This window comes from Gracilinanus agilis, chromosome 3, assembly GCF_016433145.1.
Source record: "Gracilinanus agilis isolate LMUSP501 chromosome 3, AgileGrace, whole genome shotgun sequence".
NCBI classification, from domain to species: domain Eukaryota; kingdom Metazoa; phylum Chordata; class Mammalia; order Didelphimorphia; family Didelphidae; genus Gracilinanus; species Gracilinanus agilis.
The window spans coordinates 230,429,744-230,451,183 of NC_058132.1; the positions used below are offsets into that span (position 1 = coordinate 230,429,744).

The window sequence follows — 21,440 nt, forward strand, 5'->3', positions numbered from 1 at the left end:
ACAAACCTATATTACATACCATATTTATCCATACTTGTATATATGTACATATTATGGAGTATTTTTCAGTCATGCAGTCCCACTGTGTTTTCTTTTCTTAAATAAATTGTGTAGAGCTAGCTCAGCATTTGTTTTTATTTTGACTAACTTCACTTGAATGATAGATTACATCCATTATGTGTCCCCCTTTTTTATTGTTATTTTGGACAAGGCAAAGGGATGCCCAAGAAATCATGCCTTTCATCTCAAATTCAAATGGCTGTTAGGATTATTCTAAAGATTTAAAATTTGGACCAAGTTCTAAAAGATACATATTGAATATTTTACAAATAAAACTAAAAATGTGTTTTGTGAATAATAGGGTTTCTTCAATTCTAATGGAAAATGTTAGCCAAATTTTCTGTTTAAAAAATTAAAGGAAGAATTCTCACATATTCTTTATGGAAGCAAATAATTTTCTGTAGAACAAGTGAGACAATATGTTGAAGGAAATGAATTTAAACATAATATCCTAAGAGTAAATGACCTAAACAAACAAAACAAAACAAAAAATAGTTCTTTTATTACATTTGTTTTTAATATGAGTAAATATAACCCCCAAAAACAATTCAGGAAATTGATTTTCCAGTATTTTTCTTATGGCTTAGATGCAAGTATAAGATAGAATGGTGAATTTCAAAAAGAATATAGTCTAAGAATAAACGGTCAATTGTTTCAAATGCCATTTTTGATTTTAGACTTGAATTCAAGCTTTGATCACTCTAAATAAATTGTGTCAAACTCCAGTGGGTATGGGGGCTAATGAAACACATATAAGGATCCCTTAAGGCTCATACTGACTTAGAAAACTACAAATTATATATTTGTTTGTCTATGCATATATTAACATATTAAAATCAGATATGAAGTATATATTTTCATCTGGTTCAGTCTGCACTCACGTTCTCTCTACTCTAAATATTTCCAATTTAGATTGATTTTCCTTCTCAGGGTAAATTTTCCATAACATCCATCTGGTATATTTCTTTTTCCCTGTTGGGTTTTTCAAATTACATGCCAATAAAATTTTTATTGATCATTTTCTGACATTTTAGAATTATGTTCTCTCCCTTCTTCCCAACACCCCACTTTCTAAGAAGGCAGGAAATAGGACATAGGTTTGTACATATGCTATTATATATTTTTCCATGTCCATCATGTTGTGAAACAAGGCACATATTGCTTACATTAGAGAAAAATTCATGGAGGAATTAAAGTGAATGAAAATAAAGTGTACTTCAGTCTGCATTCAGATTTTGTTGAATTCCTTTTATAGAGTTGGATAATCTTTTTCACTATGAGTCTCTTGGAGTTGTTCTGGATCCTTGCCTTGTTGATAATAGTTAATTCCCAGGGGGCAGCTTAGTGGCTCAGTGGATTGAGAGCTAGTCCTAGAGATGGAAGGTCCCGGGTTTAAATCAGACTTCCCAGCTGTGTGACCCTAGGCAAGTCACTTCACCCCCATTGCCAATTTCCATCACTTCATATAAGTCTTCCAAATTTTCTGTGACCATCTTCTTTGTCATTTCTTATGGCACAATAGTATTTCATTATAATAATATACCACTTGTTTAGCCAATTGATGGACATCTCTTCAGTTTCCAGTTCTTTGCCACCACAGAAAGAGCTACTATAAATGTTTTTTGTTCAAGTAGTTCCCTTCCCCTTTTCTTAACTCTTCGGGATACAAATCCAGTAATGGCATTGATCTAGTGTATTTCTGATAAAAATATAACCAACAAGTAGTTATTAAATAACTACTATATGCTATGTACTATTAGGCAGGAGGAATACAATGAAAAAGCAAAACAGTCCTATACTTCAGGAGTTTACATTTTATCAGGCAGAAGACAAACATATAGGCATATACTAAATATATAAAATCAAATTTATAGATACAATATATAATTCTACTTAATTTGGACTTATATCAAAGTTCTCAATGACATCCTTGGATGGCATAACAAATAAGTTCTAGGGTGGAAATTTTTCAATAAAGGAACTTTTATTTAGCTAAGATATTAAGAGAAATGGTGAAAAGTATATTGAATCATCAAAATATTGATTCTTTCAGTGTATGTCAGATTTAGTATGTAATATTTTAAATGAATCTACAAATACCTTACATCTTTAAATTGAAGCACTGAGACACTGTATTTGTTATGTGTTTGTTCTTTACTTGCCAAATTTCCAGCTTCAATTTTTAAAATCATGATTAATTTCAATATTTAATTTGGAGCAGATGTTCCGGTAATGTGTGTAAGAATACATTTCCAAACAAAAAAGAATAATATCCTCATGGAAAGAGGCTGTATGACATATAAATTGGCTTTGAGGCAAGGAGACATGGGTGCAAGCCCCTCTCTGCTTCACATTGGTTGTTTGACACTACGCAAGTCATTCACCTTCTTGGAACAGCTGAGAAAATCTCAGACTAGATGCTACAGAACAGTTCTTAATTTTTTTTTTGTAAGCAGTTCCTCAGCAAGAATCCCCTACACTTATGAAATTAGAGTTCTTGATCCCATAATATTATGCTGAATATTTAAAAAATATTTAATCGTTGTATGCATTTTAAGAAGTCATGCCTACCACCAATTTTAGTTGTTTTATTCCAAAGTCACAATAGTTTCCCAGTATTTTTTTTTAAACCCTTACCTTCCGTCTTGGAGTCAATACTGTGTATTGGCTCCAAGGCAGAAGAGTGGTAAGGGTAGGCAATGGGGGTCAAGTGACTTGCCCAGGGTCCCACAGCTGGGAAGTGTCTGAGACCAGATTTGAACTTAGGACCTCCTGTCTCTAGGACTGGTTATCCATCCACTGAGTTACCCAGCTGCCTCCATTCACAGTATTTTTTATCATTTTGCCCCATAGAAATCAAGATAAATGTTTAAAGTTATTAAATCATGTAATAAGACTTTGAGAACAATGAAAATTATAATTTAATTACATAATTTTTTTCATGAGGCATTAACTATTTGACTATTTAAAATGATCTATATAATTGATCAATTTTAACTTAGATGCTTGACAGCCCATAGTGCTATGTCTAAAACGGATAGCAACACACACTTGTATATGTGTTGAAAAATAAAAGTTAAGAGGAATGTCTACATTATAATTTATCATATATCTTTTCAGTGCAAGTTTGCCAGTAACATCATTGGTAGTAAACAAAAAAAATGCTAATTTGCACATTTTAAGGTCATTTCCTTAGCGCCTACAGTTCTAATTATCAGCTCTTGCAGAACACTTCGAGATCTTCTTATACAACTCTAGTCTCTCTCCTGATTTCCAATTTCACATCACTATGGAGACCCATATTTTGAGAATTTTCAATGGAATGTATCTATAGGCATCTAAATTTTAATATGTCCAGAATAGGGGCTATCATCTTTTACCCTAACCTATCTCTTTTTTAATTTATCTCTTACCGCTGAAGGGATGTACATTGTTTCAGGAACCCATGTTGACAATTTCAGATTCATCCTCTAATTTTCACTTTCCATTACTGTCCCCAATTCAAATCATGTGTGAAGTCGTTTCTGTTCTACCGCCACAATAGCCTTCCTTTTCTCTCTACTTCCATATTCACTCTAAGTTTGGCCTTGCCACCTGAACTATTACAATAACTACCTAAATTATCTCCCTTCCTCATATCTCTTCCTTCTCAGAACCATCTTCTGCACAGCTGACAAAGAGATGTTCCTAGCACACAGATTTACTGGCATTCCTCTCCTTAAAAACTGGCTTGCTTGCTCTTGCTCACAGAGGACATTCCAAATCTTATCTTTGTAAAGATGTCACTTGAGTGATTTTCCCTGCTTGGAAAACACTCCCATATCACTTCTGTTCTTAAGATACACCCAAGTTCTTTAAAGAAACTATTAGGACAAATTCTAATGCTTACACTATGTCTTTCTTAACTTCATAGATGCAAGAGTACTACCAAAAGAAATTAAACATATTACTTTTAATAATTGTAATTTGAATTTCACTAGAAGGGAACATACATTTATGAAGCATGTAGACTATGCCAGATATTCTGCTAAACTCTTTAACTATATGTCATGTATTTTCCCCTGATAAAATGTGAGCACCTTTAGGGAAGATTGTTTTGTTTTTGTCTTTATATCTCCATAGACTAACAGAAAACATTTAGTAAATGCGTTTGCACTGGTTTAACTAAAATGAGATTATATACTGAATGCAATTTACTTCAACACATAATGCTCAATGTTGCCTTTTCTTTAAAAAAAAATGGATACCAATCAACAATATCATCATTTTCTTTTGTTTTTCTTTCTTCCTCCTTTGAATATTTAGGTTCAAGCAGTTTTGAGAAGACATTGGAATCAATATAGAATCCAATTTGGGAGCAGTTTTTCCAATTCTGATGCCCTTCGTACAGCTTCTTATACTGTGTCCTCTATCAGTGATGTTCATGGCTACACGAATGACCTCGGTAGTGAACAGCTAAATGGAAAAAGCTTCCATGACATGGAAAATGTGGTTCTGAAAACAGAAAATTTCTATGCTTGATTACAGAGGAATTATAAACTTGCACCCTTATTACTGAAGGAATTGTGTTCATCACTTTATGGCCAGAAGATATCTAACATGGACTTGTTTCTCTAGAGTGCCACAAAGATAGCCCATAAGTATATTAACATATGTTGGTAAGAGTACACACACGCACATTAAGCTTCATTCTCCTTTTGGGGTCTGAGAGACTTTTCATCATGTATGTATCTTCTCTGACATGGAGGACAAAAGAGCCTCTCTGGTGCATCAGACTGATGTATTGGGGAATTGCCTGATGCCTTCCTACAACTGCACAGTGGTCAGAAGGCGAGCTAGCTACTCATGCTGCCAATAATTCCAATCCCTAGGAAAATCACCAGCGCAGAACCACTAGGTTCACTTGCTGACTCACTCTGGCCCCACACTGGACCATGTCCCCTTGAGATGACATTCAATGCACAGGACTGACAATGTGCATAGGACGGGGCTGCAGAGAATTTACTGTAGCAAGCAGAATATGTGACTTGATTGTAGCCCATTTTTCCTCCCTCTCAACATAGATTGAGGAAGTCAGGTCAATAGGGAATATATGTAAATAGAAACTTTTCTTTTTGAGTTTCTACTGTGTAGACAATCATCAATGAATTCTATTTGATGAAATTATGATGAAGGATTTCTTAATTTCTCTGGAGCCTGTATAAAGCCCTTATTGTGAAAGCCATATGATATTTTCAAGATTCTAGCTTGTAAATAATTTTAATGCATTTTTTGTCTATGAACTTATATGGTTTGAAGTAGGTTCATTAATATTATAGTATTTGCAGTTTAATTTCCAACACAAGAAATGCCATGCCTGATTATACTAAAATAAAAGTCTGGGATACCTGTATTTTAGAAACACATAGATGCTGGCATCAGAAACCTGATAAGAAGGAAAAGAGAAAAATCACAGTGCAAGACAAAAATATTTTTCACAAAGCAAAACTCAAACCAAGTGGAAAACCTTAGAATGATGTTGGCATGTCTGGGGAGAATATTGACATTTTCTTTCCTAAATTAAGACTAAGCAATGAATTTCTATGTATTTTTATTCAAATTTGATTACAAATTGAAAGAAATTCTAAAAAGTGAGGGGGAAATGAACAATTTCAAGTCTGTTAAATGCTATATTGCTAAGATAGTTTATATGTTTATGAATTTCATATTGAGGGACCACATCATTCTAGTGAAGTTGGTTATATGGGGGAAAATATGTAAAATTTTAACAAGTATTCCATCTAAAGAAATGAGTAATACAATCTTGTGTATCTTTTGAAATGCTTTATTTTCTGAGCAAATACAATATTTTGGAAAGAATGTAATTTGTATAAAAATAAAACAAATTAAACATGTATGCATTATCAAGGAACTAGAGTTCACAAAAAACCTATTAGAATATTTACATGAAGTGAAAGACTTCCATAGAATGGATACAACTACTAAGGAATAAAACATTGGTTTCACTAAAGAAAACTTCCAGGTCAACTTCAGAGAAACCAAAATTCCTCAGAACACCTTACTTGTAAACTTATATTTGAACAAGAATCATTATAAGTCATTGAGAAGTATGCAACATTGTTGCAAATAACATAAAACTAAACATTTGGCTTTTATGGAGCTCACCAGTATTCATAATTTCTTAGCCTTCAGTGGTTTCAGAATTTAGAAGGATTTCTGGTGTTATTGTTGTTGTTATTTTTAAATGCTCTAAAATTTTTTTCTGATTACTGAGAATGAAACCAGTTGGTTAAATAAACTAGTTGGTAAATATATGAATTATACATTAGTCAGATATTTAACATTGCTAATACCAAGTTGTATAGAATTGACAGTCAGTATCAGATTAATGAAGATAGGCTATTTCTGACCTTCCAACTGACTAAAGTGCATTAAAATGGTCTTCTGTTTTTGTTTAACTCATTTTGTGTTCAAAGTCTTTTCTACAGAAGCAGATCCAAATGCTGGAATTGCCATGATCATTTAAAAAATCTTTATATTTTAATGTCAAATCTATTTATATGTACTACCTAGCTATAATGCCATAACAGAACTTAAGATGACCACAGAAAATATTCTATTTTCAAAGAGTATTATATTCTAAATACAGCATTATGAGAGCAATCTATTAATTATTGATCTTTTATCAGTATGCTTAGATCAGAACCTCATGCTGATTTGCTATATGGCCAGTGTTTTTTTTTAATTTTCTTAAATCATTTTCATGTGTAATCAAACAAATTAATTTAGTATTTTTGTGTACTTATTTTCTTCAATTTTATGTTTCTAAATGTTAATCTTTTTTGGTTTAGTTTTGGTAATTAAGAATTTTGTATTTTTTTTTTCATTTGGAATGTGGATGATGAAAAGTAAAACTAGGTTATTTTTAAAATGTTATTCCCCACCAGAAAATCCCCCAAACAAGATGTATACATATGTATGTATATGTAGATATACGAACATAGCTATAATATGGATATGGCATTGCTATTTTAACCCAATGATCACATAAAATTTTGCAAAAGATAATTCCCTCCCTCAAAATTGACTTGGGTCTTATTTTTAAGAATTAATATATCATTATTGTATTGCATGATATCTTTATGCTGGACCTTAGCATTCATTCAAAAACAAACTATGTACATAGAATTAATGATAGTTATAGCATTGTATTTATTGCTTAAAATAATGAAAATGTGAACTTTTTTTCTATTTTCACCATTCTGATAAAAAACCATTATTTCTTTCAACCATTAAGAAAGAATTGAGATGGTCTGAACAATAAAAGTTTTTAAATATATTTTATGTTAATTTAAGATTTTTTTTGGCTACTCAAAACACATTTTAAGTTAGAACTATGTTTTGATCAGATAGTCAAATGGCAATATGCACATATTTATTTGTTTGTGATTTATTTATTTTATTTTTCTTCATGCATAACTTCCCATAAAGATTCAAAGCTAAATATATGAATTGATTTTTATAGAATCTTTGTATAATATATCATTTTAAAGAAACCAAGCTAAAACATTAAATTCAAGCCAACAAGCATTTATTAAGGCCCCTCTATGTGCACAGTACTGAGAGATAAATTGGCCTTGGATGTTGAAAATTAGTAGTCAAGTCATTTAAATTCCTTCTGTGCCAACTAATTTAAACTACTATGTTAATTGCAGAAAAGCTATCTATCTTCTATGGCAGAAGAAATTTTCTCACCAGGAGTTACCTGTACTAATGAATTTTTGGATCTAAATGAAAAAATAAAGTGTAGAATATCGTCCTTGGCACTGGAGATAAAAGGCAAAAATGAAACAAACCCTACCTAAGAAAGACATATAATATATATACAATACAAATATACATATATGTATATATTTACATATATGTACAAGGCAAATGAAAGAATATATTCTTTTCTAAAAATTGAAAATACTAACATTTATATAAGGTTAATTTAAGACACTGAGGAAAAAAGAAAGAATGACAAGAAGAAAGAAAAAGAGAGAGGGTAAAAAGGGAGTTAAAAACTCCTTTGAGAACATGGGTAGACAGAATAATATCTGGAAGCAGGTTATATATAGAAAAGCTGACAATTAAGTCATGAACCAATAATCTTTAGATAGCATTTTTCCAGGAATTTTAGAGGTTTCAAAATCTCATCATATAATCCCTTGTTTACTCCAAATTTTGATCATCTTCAAAATAGATTCACTTGATAAATATTGGTAGAGAACTTTACTGAATAGAAATAAAGCAAAATTACTTAATTCTATCATTCATGCATAAAGTGATGGAGGCGGTCCATCTTATATGAATAGGGGAAAAACCATATAATAGGGGATGTTATCTTTATTCCCAAAAGTAGTAATACAATGCAAGTCAAAATAGTATCATAGATGTAGACTTGGAAGGAGCCTCTGAGGTCATCTGCTACAATTCCCTCATTTTACAGATGAGGATACTGATGTCCAAAAGATTCCACTGACTTGTCCTAAGCCATAGAGTTACTGACATAGAGTACTATCAGATGAGGAAACTCTTTTACCAATACAAATTGGACTCTCTCCCTTCTGCAATTTGTAGTTTTAGAGAGTTGTCTAAAGTCCTATGAAATTAAGCTATTTCCTTATGATAGTATAAGTAGTAAATCCCAATAGTAGTTCTTAAACTAGATCTTCTGGCTCTGTGCCCAGATCTCTATTCTCTATATTATGCTTTTGTTTTTATTTCTTTATCTATGTATGTCCTCCAAATGTCCCTAAATTTGTAGGTTCCTGAATTATCTTATATTAACTCTTCTATCCTATTCTACATCTCAAAAACTTTTGAATTTTTCCATTGTTTTCTCCACTCCTATCTCTGATTAAGAGTTGACTTTGCTCCTAACCAAGACTATCATTCATTCTGTCATATTTAATACAGTTTAATCTACTAACTTATTCACTTAAACCTATTCAAAATTACCTTAGCCTTTCCCACTTTTAATTCTCATTTAATGCCACCAGTCTCTGTGGTCATCATCCTATACCTCTACTTCTTTTCATGGACAAACTCTGAAAGATAAATTAGAGAAATGAGAAAGAGAGGGAGAGAGAGAGAGAGAGAGAGAGAGAGAGAGAGCACTCATTGACAACAATTCACCTTTCTTATTTCTCAACCATTTTCATTCAGATTTCTTACCTCACGTATCAAATGAGGCTTCACTTTCCAAAGTTTCCAGTGATGTCTTTGTCACTAAATCAAATACCTTATTCTTATTTCTTATCCATCTTGACCTCTCTTCAGTGTTTGACATTCTTAAATTTAAATTTTTTTTCAGTTACATGTAGAAACAATTTTTGACATTTGTTTTCTCACATTTTAGGATTCAAATTTTCTCCCTTACTCCACCCTCCTCAAGATGGTATATAATCTGATATAGGTTATACCAGTGCTTTCATGTGATATGTATTTCCATATTGCTCATGTTGTGATAGAAGAAACATATCACTTACACAATAACAATTCCAAGAGGAAATAAAGTAAAAGATTTTTATCTTTTGTTTTATTTTAATTTTATTTTTAGTTTTATTTCATGCATATTTTGATCTGCATTCAGATTCCAATAGTTCCTACTTGGGCTGTGGATAACATTTTTTAGCATGAGAATCTTTTGGAAACTTGCTTTGCTAATAATGTTAACATTGTATAATATTTCTCTCACTATACATTGTTCTTTTAGTTCTGCTCACTTTTAATCATGAAAGTCTTTCCAGGTTTTTTTCTGAACTCATCTTATTCATCAAGTATTTGACATTTATTCCATCATCTCTTATTGAATACTCTTTCCTCTTTGCTTCTGTTTTTGTTTTCCTACCTGTCTAAATGATCCAATATCATTGACAGGAAATCCATGTATACCTTACTCCTCATTTCTGATGTGCCCAATATTCTCTCCTGAGTTCTCTTCTTTCTAACATATACCTAAAATCTCTTAACAGCTTCTATGGGTTTAATTATCACTTTTATGAAGATGATTCACAGATCTATGTGAATCTAATCACTCTCCTGAAATCCATTCCATATCAACAACTAACTATTGACATTTCCAACTAGATGCTCCCTAGGGGTCCCAAATGCAATATATTCAAGCAAATTGTCACAATATATTATGATCTTTCTTCTAAATTGCAATACTAATGAAAATTTTTTACTTCTGTCAAGGTTAAGACTATTCTTTTAGTCCCCAAAGTCTGTAACCTTGGTGACATCCTCAACTCCCTACTGTCACTTCATATATCCAATCAGTTGCCAAGACATTAATTCTTCCTCCATGTTTCTTATAAAATTTATCTGATTTCTATTCATATGTTCATCAGCCTAGCTCAGAATGTCATTACCTGGCATCTGGACTATTACATTAATCTCCTAATTGCTATCCCTGTCTTAAATCTCTCCCTTCTCCAATGCATCCTGATAGCTACCAAAGTGATTACCCCAAAGTACAAGTCAAAACACATACTTCCCCTACATAAGCTCTAGTGGCTCCCTAATACATTTGACCCGCCAAGAAGAAAATGAAACTGTACCTGACAAATGAATCAAATGTGTTGTTAAGGGAATAGAACATACACAGAAGTAGAAAAATGGAAGTTTATTCGGATGACTTAGGGGACTAGCAAGATGAAACATTTATCAATCTTGAGTCCTGTAGTCATTGTTTTCATTACTGTGGGATATTATTTATCCAAAACAAGACCTACTCGAAGACAGCTACTATTAGTAATCTTAAAAGTTCATGCTATAGGCCCGTGTTGGTCAACCTATGTGTCACACATGCCAAGGGGGCTGCTCCCCTCTTCCTCTACATGGGTGCCTGAGAACATTTCTCTCATCACTGGCCCCTCTGCCTAGCAGCCAAATGGGAGCTTGTTCTTCCTCCCCTGTCTGGGGTGAGAGGTACATATGAGGAGTGAGGTTTACAGCTTTGGCACTCAGTCTCTAAAAGGTTAGCCATCACTGTTATAGGCTCTCATCACTTGATGCCTCAAGTATTGTAGCAGTTTGTTGGTGGGTTTCTCTGTCTCAAGTATCTCCCTCTTCTAAGCCATTTTCCATTCAGTCATTAAAGTGATTTTCCAGTGCAAGCCCAACCACATCACTTTGTACTCAATAGATTTAGGATATTTCCTATTACCCTAGGATCAAATGCAAAAAGGCTCTCATTCGTTTTCAGAATTATTCATAACCAGAATTAGAGAATTTCTGGTTAAGATGGTGGCAGAGTGAAAAGCAACTGCTTAACCTCTCCTAACCGAAACATATAGAACTCCTCAAGAAGACATAAAAACAAGTCCAGAGGAACAAAGGGACCCCACAACAGGGAACAGCATTGGAGGTACATGGAATCGGGGCATTTCCATGCTATAAAGGGGTGAAACAGCTCTCACTAAAATGCGAGCTGAGCAACTCCCTCCCCCACCCCACACCACCTACAGTGCCAAAGCCAGCACACAAGAGTTAGAGCAAGTTTGGGGCACTCATTATGTCCTTGGCAACTACCTGGGGTCACCAGGGCCTGCTCCTGAGAGCAGCAAGACTTGAGACCCCAAGAGGTTAAAGAACTCACGGACTTTGAACACAGACCCTGAGCTCAGGCACTAGTACAGGCACGGATGCAAGCGCAGACATGGATCCTGAGTGCAGGCGAGGACTTAGATCCTGAGAGCAGGCATGGACCCTGAGTGGGGACCCAGTGCAGAGGGGTACACAACTGTGGAAGCAGCACCCTGAGAATGTTGAAGGAGCCTCAAGCAGAGGAACAAGCAAGGGGACATCAGAAGGCTTGACCCTGAGAACAACTAGACCTGAGACATCAGGAGCCTAAAGAGCTCAGACAGACCCTGAGTGTGAGGATAAACCTGAGAGGGCACAGGGCTAACAATGGCAAGGCAGAGACAAGAACTCCAAAAGAGAAAGATCATCAAGAAGAAATCTGTAACACTCGACAACTTTTACACAGATAACATCCAGACAACAGAGCAAACAGCAGAGGAGAACAAACAAATAGTCATATCCAAACCTTCCCAAAATAATGAAAACTGGCCACAAGCTATTGAAGAGTTTGAATCTGAGATGATAAGAAAGATGGAAGAGATTTGGCAAAAGAAGTGGGAAATAGCTCAAAAGGAAATGAAGAGGTTAGAAGACAGAAAATCCCAATTGGAGAAATATGCCCAAAAATCAAACAAAATGGTAAGCAAATTGGAAACCAAAATCTGGCAAGAAAATAACAATTTAAAAGACAGAATTTCACAATTGGAAAGTGAGGCAAGTAAATTTAAGAAACCAGAAATGACCAGATTTAAAAGGAAAACCAAAAGATTATAGGTGAAAACCAGTCCCTAAAGGCTAGAATTGAGCAATTAGAAGCTAATGATCTCTCAAGACAGCAAGAACAAATAAAACAAAGTCAAAAGGCTGATAAAATAGAAGGAAACATGAAATATCTCCACGAGAAAGTGGCAGACCAAGAAAACAGGTCTAGAAAAGACAATCTGAGAATCATTAGTCTTCCTGAAAAAGCAGAAATTAATAGAAATGTGGGCTCCATACTACAAGAAATTATTCAGCAAAACTGCCCTGAAGTTCTTCAACAAGAGGGCAATATAGACATTGAAAGGATCCATAGTTCACCCTTTATACTGGACCCAGAAAAGAAAACCCCCAGGAATATAATAGCCAAATTCAAGAGCTTCCAAGTAAAAGAAAAAATTTTTACAAAAAGCCAGAAAAAGACAATTCAGATATCAAGGAGCACCAATCAGGATCACACAGGATCTGGCAGCCTCCACACTAAAAGACCACAAGATTTGGAATATGATATTCAGAAAGCCAAGAGAACAGGGTCTACAACCAAGGATCACCTACCCATCAAAACTAACTATATACTTCCAGGGGAAAGTTTGGGCATTCAACAAGATAGAACATTTCCAAGTATTTACACAGAAAAGACCAGGACTACATGGAAAGTTTGATATCCAGCCACAAAAATCAAGAGAAACATGAAAAGGTAAATAAGAAACAGAGGGGAAAGAAAAAAAAACTCATATTTTTAAAATTTGCCTCTTTAAGGGCTTCAATACGATCTAATTATTTGTATTACTATGTAGAGAAATGTTATGTATAATTCTCTGTAGTGAACTCTATTCACTATTATAGTATTCACTATTATAGTAATTAGAAGAATTATTCATAGGGAGAGGTTGGAATACTAAATGGTCTAAGATGATATGGGGGTGGGAAAGAGGAGGGTGAATAGTAGAGCACAACAAGAGAAACTTGAAGGAATAAGAAAAATAGGATATTCTATTACACAAAGAGGGCATGGGAAGGGAAAGGGATGAATACTATTATAACAAGGAGAGGAAGAAAGCATTAAGAGGTAATATTTAAAACTTACTCTCAGTGTAATTAACCCTGATAGGGAAGAGTAGCTATATCCATTGGGATATAAAACTCTATCTAACCTTACTGAGAAAGTCAGAAGGGATAAACCAAGGGGAACAAGGGAGTGGGGAGCTCAAAAAAGGGAAGGAAGAAGAAGGGGGAGTCCTTAAAAATAAAAAGAGGGGAATAATAAGGGAAGGGGGTAGAAAGGGAAATAAATCAAGGGAGGGAACAAGGGTTACAGGGATAAAGCAAACCACTGGTTTAAAAGGAAATAGTTTAAGAAGAAGGGGTAGAATTAGTAGAGGATACCAAAATGTCGGTGAATACACAACTGATAATTATAACTCTGAATGTGAATGGAATGAACTCGCCCATAAAAAGGAAGCAAATAGCAGAGTGGATTAGAAACCCAAATCCTACCATATGTTGCTACAACAAACACATATGAGGCAGGTGGACATACACAGGCTTAAGATAAAGGGCTTGAGCAAAATCCTTTAGGCCTCAAGTGAGAAAAAGAAGGCAGGAGTGGCAATTATCATTTCTGACAAAGCCAAAGTAAAAATAGATATAATTAAAAAAGACAGGGAAGGTCATTACATACTGATTAAAGGCAGTATAGACAATGAGGAAATAACATTGTTCAATATGTATGCACCAAATGACATAGCAACCAGATTCATAAAGGAGAAACTGGCAGATCTCAAGAAGGAAATAGATAATAAAACCATACTAGTGGGAGATCTAAATATTACTCTTTCAGATTTGGATAAATCAAACCAAAAAATAAATAAGAAAGATGTAAGAGAGATGAATTACGTCCTAGAAAAAATTAGATTTAATAGATATGTGGAGAAAAATAAATAGGGACAAAAATGAATGTGCCTTCTTTTCAGCTGCACATGGTACTTTCACAAAGATTGACGATATGATAGGGCATAGAAACATTGCAAACAAATGCAAAAGAGCAGAAATAATAAATGTAACCTTCTCAGATCAAAATGCAATAAAAATAATAATTAGTAAGGGCATCTGGAAAGGCAAATCAAAAACTAATTGGAAATTAAATAATATGATTCTCCAAAACCAGCTAGTCAAAGAAGAAATCATAGAGACAATCAACAATTTCATTGAAGAGAATGACAATGATGAGACATCCTACCAAACTCTGTGGGATGCAGCCAAGGCAGTACGCAGGAAGAAATTTATATCCTTGAATGCATATATTAACAAATTAGGGAGGGCAGAGATTAAGGAATTGGGCATGCAACTTAAAAAATTAGAAAGCAAGCAAATTAAAAATCCCCAGATGAAAACTAAATTAGAAATACTAAAAACCAAGGGAGAAATTAATAAAATCAAAAGTAAAAGAACTATTGAATTAATAAATAAGACTAGAAGCTGGTATTTTGAAAAAATAGATAAAATAGACAAATTACTGGTCAATCTAATAAAAAAAAGAAAGAAGAAAACCAAATTGACAATATCAAAGATGGAAAGGGAGACCTCAACTCTAATGAAGGGGAAATTAAGGCAATCATCAAAAATTATTTTGCCCAATTATATGGCAATAAATATAACAATTTAGGAGATATGGATGAATATTTACAAAAATATAAACTGCCTAAGTTGCAGGATACAAAATAAATGCACATAAATCATCAGCATTTCTACATATTTCCAACACATCACAGCAGCAAGAGGTAGAAAGAAAAACACCATTTAAAATCAACCTAGACTATATAAAATATTTAGGAATCTATCTACCAAACCAAACACAGGAATTATATAAAAAACACTTTCCAAACAATTAAAACTAGATCTAAACAATTGGAAAAATATTAATTGCTCATGGGTAGAATGAGTTAACATAATAAAAATGACCATTTTACCCAAATTAATTTACCTATTTAGTGCCATACCTATCAAACTACCAAAATACTTTTTTACTGAATAAGGAAAAACTCTTAACAAAGTTCATCTGGAATAACAAAAGATCAAGAATATCAAGGGGAATAATGAAAAAAAAATGTGAAGGAAGGGGGCCTAGCAGTACCAGATATTAAACTGAACTATAAAGCAGCAGTCATCAAAAGGGTATGGTACTGGCTTAGAGACAAAAGGGAGGATCAGTGGAATAGACTTGGGGTTAGTGACATCAGCAAGACAGTGTATGATAAACCCAAAGAGCCCAACTTTTGGGACATGAATCCACTATTTGACAAAAACTGTTGGGAAATTTGGAAAACAATATGGGAAAGATTAGGTTTAGATCAACATCTCACACCCTACACCAAGATAAATCCAGAATGGGTGAATGACTTGAATATAAAGAGGGAAACTATAAATAAGTTAAGTGAACACAAAATAGTATACCTGTCAGATCTCTGGGAAAGGAAAGATTTTTAAAACCAAGCAAGAGTTAGAGAAAATTACAAAATGTAAAATAAATGATTTTGATTATATCAAACTAAAAAGCTTTTGTATAAACAAAAACAATGTAGCCAAAATCAGAAGGGAAACAACAAATTGGGAAAAAATCTTTATAACAAAAATCTTTGACAGGCGTCTAATTACTCAAATATTCAAGGAATTAAACCAATTGTATAAAAATCAAGCTATTCCCCAATTGATAAATGGGCAAGAGTCATGAATAGGCAATTTTCAGATAAAGAAATCAAAAGTATCAATAAGCACATGAGAAAGTGTTCTAAATCTATAATAATTACAGAATTGCAAATCAGAACAACTCTGAGGTATCACCTCACACCTACCAGATTGGTTAAAATGAAAGAAGGGGAGAGTAATGAATGCTGGAGGGGATGTAGCAAAACTGGGACATTAATGCATTGCTGGTGGAACTGCAAACTGATCCAACCATTCTGGCTGGCAATTTAGAACTATGCTCAAAGGGCTGTAAAAGAATGCCTGCCCTTTGATCCAGCCATATCATTGTTGGGTTTGTACCCCAAAGAGATCATAGATAAACAGACTTGTAAGAAAATATTTATAATTGCGCTTTTTGTGGTGGCAAAAAAAACTGGAAAATGAGGGTATGTCCTTCAATTGGGGAATGGCTGAACAAATTGTGGTATATGCTGGTGATGGAATACTATTGTGCTCAAGGGAATAATAAACTAGAGGAATTCCAGATAAACTGGAAAGATCTCCAGGAATTGATGCAGAGTGAAAGGAGCAGAGCCAAAAGAACGTTGTACACAGAGACCAATACACTGTGGCAAAATAGAATGTAATGGACTTCTGTACTTGCAGCAATTCAATGACCCAAGACAATTCTGAGGGACTTATGGAAAAGATTGCTACCCATATTCAGAGGAAGAACTGCAGGAGTGGAAACAGAAGAAAAACAACTGCTTGAACACATGGGTTGAGGCGGATATGATTGGAGATGTAGACTCGAAACTGCCACACCAATGCAACTATCAACAGTTTGGAAATAGGTCTTGATCAATGACACATGTTAAAACCAGTGGAAATACACATCAGCCATGGGGGTGGGGGGGGGGGAGGTCAGGGGGTGAAGGGAAAAGTAAGAGCATGAATTATGTAACCATGTTAACTTTTCTAAAAAATAAATATTAATAAATGTTAAAAAAGAATTATTCATAACCAGCCATTTCCCACATCTCTAATCTTCTTATGTCTTATTCCCTATCACATACTCTTCTATCCAGTGACACTCTCTTGGAGGTAAACCAATTGGAAGGGCACTGAGAAATCAATATAGAGTGATATCTGAATGAGGTGAGTAGTCCAAAGTTGGAGAATAATCTCAGACTTTGTTAATACTATAAAAATGACTGAGACATTAATAACTACTAGTAAATATATATTTATATATGTAAATATATACATACATACATATATATGGAGAGAAAAAAAAAGAGAGCGAACATATGCCTGAATGCCTGACTTCCCATCTATACAAACTCATTCACAAATTAATGATTTCTTCAATGAGGGTATTATTAAATGGAAACATACAAGTTTTGCAAATATTGTTTAAAGATACACCATATCTTTATTTCTCACAATTAACTAAGGAATAAAGAGAACATAAAACTTTGTTGTCCTTAAAGCTTTTTGATTATTTTTAAACACATTGATTAGCTAGGACAATTTTTTAGGACATGGTACCTCCCTCTTCATGATCTTTTTAAGCCCAATAGGCCTAATTATCAACTTTATACAGATAACTACTAAAACTATATAACCAGCCCTAATCTGGTCACTAAACATAAGTCCTACAAGACCGATTAGATATTTACAATGTAGGTACAGAAGTCTACATTCAAATTCCACCGCAAATCCAACAGGTTACCAGAGTATATTTTTTCCCTCAAATCACTCCTCCCTTAAAGTTCCTAATTTGAGAACATCAGCATTTTTGTAAGCCCTCAGGTTCACAACGTAGAATCATCGTTAATTCTTCCATATTACTTACTCCCCACCATACTATCTTCGTTGGTTTTCCTTGTGTACTACCATCCTTGTTCAGCCCACCAAGTTGTTTCATTCTAAGATAATAAGCCTGATAACTGTTCTTTGTACTTTGTCTCTCCATATAATAATTCATCCTCCCCAAATCTGCCAAAATAATCCTCATAAAATATAGGTTTGATTAGGCAATTTCCTTGTTCAAAGGTCTTATTGACTTCCTTATGGAATTTTTAATTCCATAATAATTCCTTTTATGGAATAAAATACACATTTTCCAGCCTTTTCACTTTCTTTCACATAGTCTACTTTACATACATATATATTGAAATGAGGAAAATAAAAGTTCTTTCTTTTTTAAACTGTAAAACTTTAATTGAAAGAAAACTAGAGCTTCAGAAACCTGAAGCTGACTAGCCTCTCTGACTTTGAATCTGGTTAGATCAAAGTTTCTTCCTAGGCACAGGATTGGTCCTTATATAGACCAATCCCACACCTGAAAGTTTTAGGGTGGAACCCTTGGGGCACACTGGGGGATTCAGTTTCCCTGGCCACATTTAAAAAAATATATATATATATAGTCTGGGCTTTTCTCTGAACTATTTTTTTTGTTCCTTAATTTTACACTTTATAAAACCAAATAGCTTTTCTTCAACTCTCATTTCAAATGTCATTCCTAGGTAAAAAATGTTCTTTACACTCTAAATTGTCAGTAATTTCTTCTCTTCTCTAGCTATCTTTTATTTATTCAGCTGTTTACATATATTTTGGCTTAGTAGGAAGTTCCTTGAGGGCAAGGATTGGGTTTCATTGTTGCAGTTTATTCTTAGCCATAGGAGGTGATTTATAAGTGTTTATTGAAGTGACTTGGCTTCAGTGGACTTCCTCTATGGAATTTGGGGCCACAAGCCAATCGATTTTTTCATGATTTCCTTCAAATCTTCTCTCTCAAAATCTAGAATGCCTGACATATTATGAAAGCTGTTTTCCTTCTGTACAACAAATTTTAAGATAGAGTGGTCATTTTTTCCACCATTTTCTAATTGGCAACTGGTTCCTCAAAGGTAACTTTTTTAAGATACCCTCGAAGGTAACTCTTTAACAATTAAATCATCAATAACATAGGGCAAAAATAGATCAACTTCACTGTTTTTCAGAGACAGTTCCAACAGATGTCTATATGGCTGAAGTTCCCCACACACTTCAATATTTTCTCCCATGCCGCTGTTAACTTGGAAATATCACAGAACTACTAAAATAGTCAGCAAAAAACCAAGTCTTTAATTAGGAAAGAGATAGTGTTCAATATTTAGCCACCACACAGAATCAAGTGCCTAAAAACCATGCAAACTCAAAGGCTTTCAGACTCTGGGAAGTGTATCTCTGAAGGAATACACCCCTTGAAATGATTCTCTCCAAAGAATCACAGAACATGGGGGTCTTTAATACTTTCTGCTGAACCTGGTACAGCAAACATGTATAAATAGGTTGCAAGCAGGTTGCAAAGAGGCTGCAGCCAGCAGCTGGGGTTTCAGAGAGTGGTCAACCTTAATGAATACAAAAGGAAAGGGTCAAACCAAGAGCTGGGCTTCCTGAAGAGAGGACTTTAATACTATGGAAGAAGCCACCAAGACAAATTAAGGTACTCAACATTAGACTATGTTAACCAGTCCCACTCAAACCATGGTCACCAAACACTTCAAGGTCTATTGTTCAGTCCAAAACAGGTGTGACTGGTAGTTCCTTTGGGGTGAGGTCTCAGGGGGGCAGGGCAAACTTGAAACTTGCAGAAAACCCAGTTAACACCACACATGATGTTTCTTAAACTCAACATCTGATTTCCCAACAAGGTATCCTGTAATATACCACCAATTAAACATTTGAAGGCTTTTTATGATTTATGTTAATATATATGTATATATATATATTCCTTAATTTAATACTCACTTTAAGAGAAGAAGAAACTAAAGCAATCACAGATTAAGTGACTGAATTATCTTCATATTCCTAGAAATTGCTACATGAAGGATTTGAACCCTGGTTTCTCCTGATTCTAAATCCAGAGGAATTTGCACTATATTAGGCTTTTGTCTATATCTCCTTCAAATGTTCTCCTTCTTACTACCCTTCTCTGATACTTATATTTTCACATATGGATTGATTAATATATGAATTGTGGTTTTTCCACCATCCTTTTTACCTACCTGTTCTTTTTGATTCTTTGTCTTTCCATTGCTGTATTCCAGGCAAGAGTAATCTGCTTCTTTGTCTTAATATCCCTAAATTACCTTCTTAGTAACTAAGATCTCATACTATTATGCATAGAAATATAGAGACATGGATTTTTATTATCTCCCATGAATTACTAACTTTCATCCTCTGCCGTCCCTACTTTTTTATAGCATATGGGTTGGCCTTAATATGTGGATTTTTCAGCTTAAGGCCATCTTAATCAGATTTTAAAATGTACAACTAAACAATCTTTATCACTTATCTTAATCCAAAAACTTATTTTTTCTATATCTTACAACATTATGCATACATCTAAATCCCATTTCCGTACTCAGTCTTTTCAACAAGTCTTCAACTTCTCCAATCCATTTTCTTTTCAGAAACCTCTGTCTCTTATTGGTTACAGTAATAAAGACAGGACCCATGCTTCAAAGATCTTCAGTTTCTTGCCAATGACTTCATTCAATAATTTCCTCTTGATATTTTCTAGTTTCTTTCTAGCAGTATCATTGTCTCCAAACAGATAATTAAAAATTGATATTGTTAACCTTGTTTGACAAAGCTCCAACAGCTAGCATGTCAACAAGACATAATATCTCCTTTATTTATGTCAGGTTAATATGAAGCTGCTTCAATACTCCCTCTTACTAGGGAACTGATAACCACCACATTCTATCTCTTCCCTCTTTGAACTAGAATGGCTGATCTTTCTTGTACATCACCTGTGGATCCTCATCAACCTTTTTCAAGAAACAAATAGCTCCTTCTTCCTTTTAGACTCCTGCCATGTTTACATGTATTACTTGCCATTGACAAGAATCCACATATAGTATATTCTTTGCAGATAACTGAAAACTCCCTTTAGTTTCCATGCTTAATGAAACTGAAAGTCTCAATTCTTTTTTTAAACTCTTACCTTCCATCTTAGAATCAATGCTTCTAAGGCAGAAAGGCAGTAAGGGTTAGCCACAGGGAATTAAGCAACTTGTCCAAGGTCACAAAATTAGGAAGTGTCTAAGGCTAGATTTGAAACCAAGACCTCCCATCTCTAAGCATGACTTTCTATTCTCTGAACCACTTAGCTGCCTCTGAAAGGTCTTAATTCTAAATGAATCTTGTTCTTATCTCATGGCTAACCTGTATGCCTCTATTGTTGCTTGCATGTTTGCCATGCTTCACACTGTCCTGATGCTTAGTTGCCAGCTGGATTATAAATAATA

The 21,440-nt window shown here is 34.1% G+C and overlaps 1 protein-coding gene across 1 annotated transcript in view; it reads left to right on the forward strand.

Moving 5' to 3' along the window:
- CALCRL (calcitonin receptor like receptor) overlaps positions 1 to 7,143 on the forward strand; it is a 115,798-nt gene extending 108,655 nt beyond the window's left edge. Inside the window, exon 15 of the mRNA XM_044669722.1 lies at positions 4,366 to 7,143. Within this exon, the coding sequence (XP_044525657.1) occupies positions 4,366 to 4,581 (216 nt within the window). The 3' untranslated portion in view covers positions 4,582 to 7,143. The remainder of the gene's footprint in view (positions 1 to 4,365) is intronic.
- Positions 7,144 to 21,440: the final 14,297 nt, after the last annotated feature.